We start from the raw sequence: 3,277 nt of genomic DNA, 5'->3' as shown, positions 1-3,277 counted from the left end.
TTGTGCATGCTTGGTACAGTGTTGTGTAAAAGATTGCTATCCTCTGAAGTGACTTGCTTCCCAAGATCAACAAAGGTAGAGTCCTTACTGCAGAACTGTGGATCAGTGACTCTGGACCAAGAGTTCTGCCACTTGCAGAATGTAGTACTCAGGTCTTCAGTCATGTACTCTAGCTTAGTGTTTTTAGAGTGTGCAAAGAGTGCAGCACCTCTAAAGCGACTAAACAGGGGATTTCCAGCAATGCTGTCTTGAATACAGGTCCAGATTTGGTGTAGATGTTGTGGCTGTAGAGCATACTTGAGAAGCTGTTCTCTTGAGGAGCTCTTCTTTGCAAAAGTCTTAGCTGACAGCACAGTAGCGTCTAGACGTGCAACCTCAGCAGACACAGGGTAGTGCTGCAGAACATTGGAATCTGCTACACTTTTCTGGATAGCTGGCATAAGCACAGAGTCATACCAAAGCTTGAAGTCTTCATTGCTAAGGAAAGTACTGTGCTCATTACCACTTCCAAGATGTAGCTCTGGAAAGAAGATGTAGATCTGAACTGACTCTATGCCAATGGCTGTTCCAAAATAGTAATGTGGAATCTTATGGAGTGGCTGATCTGTCTGACATAGCTCTCCCTTTGGGTTATATGTTGGGACCTTGAGACTGAAGTGGATGTTGTGGCTCAGGTTGAGCACAGTGCTTGCATTAGGTAGCCAGTGAATGCCTTGACGAGCAAAGCCAAGGCTGCTAGGAAAGCAGCAGAGGCTGTCAATGTCAAATGTGGTCTTAGGAACACAGGCTGTGGTGCTGCTTTGATAGTATTTGGACATGCAGAGGCTTAATGGCAGCTTCTCATTGCGTGTCCCAATGTCTTTAGGCAAGGCTATAGGACTTGTGCCTTCAAAGGCACCCTGACAGTCAATGCTATCTGCTAAGCCTTCTGCCCTCTTGAAACAAGGATTGCTCAGGACATCTGGAAGAGGAGTCCCATTGTTGTAGTCTCCACATAGCAGCCTAGTGATTGACTCAAATGAGGCACACTCAGAGTGAACATCATCTCTTTGGTGGTGTCTGTTGTGTGCCTGCTCTTGCTCTGCATGGTCTTGGTGGGTACATCTATGGAAGTTGTGAAGTTGCTTTGTAAGTTTAGAAGCAGTGCTCTCAACTGGCTCTGTCTGGGTTGTTGTGTCAGTGGAAGAGTGATGTTCTGGCTGAGTTACACTACCAACAGAAGGCTGATTGCCTAACTGAGGTGTTCTACTGATAGAGTGTGGGTGTGCTTGCTGAGGTGTCCTTGGAGTAGCAGAGGATATGCTTGTAGACCTTGGCTGGAAGTAACTCAAGAGTGTATTGCTCTGGGTAGGAAATGGGCTTTTGTGTTTCTTGCTTGCAGTACTTGAAGGTAGTGAGGCACTTGATGCTCCTTGACTTGGGGACAGCTGCTGTTCTGAGGTTTGTATAGGTGTAGCAGGGTCTTGTAAGCTGGGAGGGCTATTGTTGTTCTCTTGGCCTATATCCTCTGTTTGAGCAAGTGCCACTGTGGTTGAGGAGTGCTGTGTGTGTCTGTTTCTTCTTTCTTCTTCAGAGACTTTTTCCTGAGCAGTAGTCCAGTGATTGGCCGCTCCTGTACCATTACCAGTAAAAACACCTCTCTCTTCTCCATCTTGTTGTGGTGTCTGCCTATTATTTGCTTGCTGATACAGCCCTTCTGCTTCTTGAGGTATTGTATCTGCAGCTGTAACAGGGTGTTCTCCACTTCTCTGTAGACTGATCAATGCCTCTGCTGCTCTTGTATCCATTTCCTGCATGCACTGTGCTATAGCAGCATTATGCTCTTCTACAGTACTAGTGGCTTAGTTTGGTCCCACCTTGGTTATCAGCATCACCAAGCGCTTTGCACCCCATCTTCAACCAGCTCTAGCACCATTAAACCATGACCAATTTAGATGATATATAGCTCAATTTACTCAAACAGTGTCAATATCTAGTCTGGTAACCATGTGCTTTTTCTATTGCAGCTAAACGCTGTGGCATGCTGTAAATAACATTGCGGATCAGGCTATCAGGGATGGACAACCATGCCTCCTTCAAAGCCTCACAGAACTGATTCCATTGCTCTTGGCCACCTCCTAGTATATCAAACTCAGGATAGGCTTGGTGCATGGCTTGTTTCAATGCCCACCAGAGGTGCTCGATAGGGTTAAGGTCTGGAGAATGTGGTGGATGCTCAAGAGTCCAAATACCATGACACTCAAGATACAGCTTGGTTGCTTTAGCAGTATGAACACCTGAGTTATCCTGCAAAAATTGCTCTCCTGGTTGGTAATTTGGTAAGAGACCTTTGTCCAATGCTTCTTGGTAAGACCAGCTTGTATATCCATGTCTTGGTGCAGTATTGTCCCGTCTCATGATCACTAGGGGTGACCGGCCAACTCGACCACTTGGAGTTACCCATATTGCTGCCCATACCATCTGACGCTTGCCACAATCAGTTGTTGTTTCTGTGACTTTGTCATGATCATATTTCTCATCAAGATGACCAAAGCTCCACTCAGGATTCCTCCCAGACCCTCGTTGTACACTGCACTCATCACTGAACTTGACAGTGGTCCTTTTCCAATTAAATGTACGTCCCTCTCTTGCATACCGGAGACGCTCTGCAGCTGTAGCAGCATTGATCTTTGGTCGGCGTTTAGCTCTGAACTTGTGGATATCAAATTCTTTCAAAGCTTTCTTCATGGTTGTAGTGGAAACAGTAGGTTGGTTGGTGTCGGTATTCCACCATCCCAGCTCTTGTTGCATCTGCCTGTATTCAATTTTAGGCTGCTGTCTAGCCAAGCAAAAAAGATAGCGCTTTTCTCGACAGGATAGCTTAGGTGGCTGGCCAGGTCTTGGTCGGGACTGATTTGATCCTGTGGACTGAAATCGCTTGATGGTCCTGTTGATTGTACGCTTGGAACACCTGAACTCTGCTGCCAACTCTTGGCTTGAAGCGCCTGCTTCATGTTTGGAAATAATACTATCCCTCTGGCAGACTGAAAGTTCAGCCCCTGCAATGCGATTTGCTGAAATCTGCGCCCCAAATGAGCTCATTTTGTTGTGGTGGTGGAGGTGGTAGTCAAGCCGGTTGAGGTGCATGTTTGGATTTCTGAAGTTAGGGCCTGAGCGCGGGACCAGATTAAGCTCGGGCACTGTAGCTCAGTGTTCTGCTCTTTCTCTGCTTCTTGAAGCTCCTCTACCTCTCTTGTATACTCTGGATCATTGATGACTGGAGAGGCAGCAGCAGATA

The 3,277-nt window shown here is 46.6% G+C and overlaps 2 protein-coding genes across 2 annotated transcripts in view; both read right to left on the bottom strand.

Annotated features, from left to right (window-relative positions):
* BU25DRAFT_451327 (uncharacterized protein) overlaps positions 1–1,787 on the bottom strand; it is a gene marked incomplete at both ends in the record, with an annotated part of 2,849 nt that extends 1,062 nt beyond the window's left edge. The window contains one exon of the mRNA XM_033709749.1: positions 89–1,787. Within this exon, the coding sequence (XP_033557808.1) occupies positions 89–1,787 (1,699 nt within the window). The remainder of the gene's footprint in view (positions 1–88) is intronic.
* A 1,000-nt stretch (positions 1,788–2,787) lies between these two features.
* On the bottom strand, positions 2,788–3,081 carry BU25DRAFT_326702 (uncharacterized protein; the record flags this gene model as incomplete). The annotated part of the gene is made up of 1 exon (XM_033702298.1): positions 2,788–3,081. A coding segment is annotated over one exon (294 nt), but the record flags the coding sequence as incomplete, so codon positions are not given.
* Positions 3,082–3,277: the final 196 nt, after the last annotated feature.

This window comes from Macroventuria anomochaeta, assembly GCF_010093625.1.
Source record: "Macroventuria anomochaeta strain CBS 525.71 unplaced genomic scaffold BU25scaffold_36, whole genome shotgun sequence".
Lineage (NCBI taxonomy): Eukaryota > Fungi > Ascomycota > Dothideomycetes > Pleosporales > Didymellaceae > Macroventuria > Macroventuria anomochaeta.
This window is presented reverse-complemented; position numbering and strand designations above follow the sequence as displayed.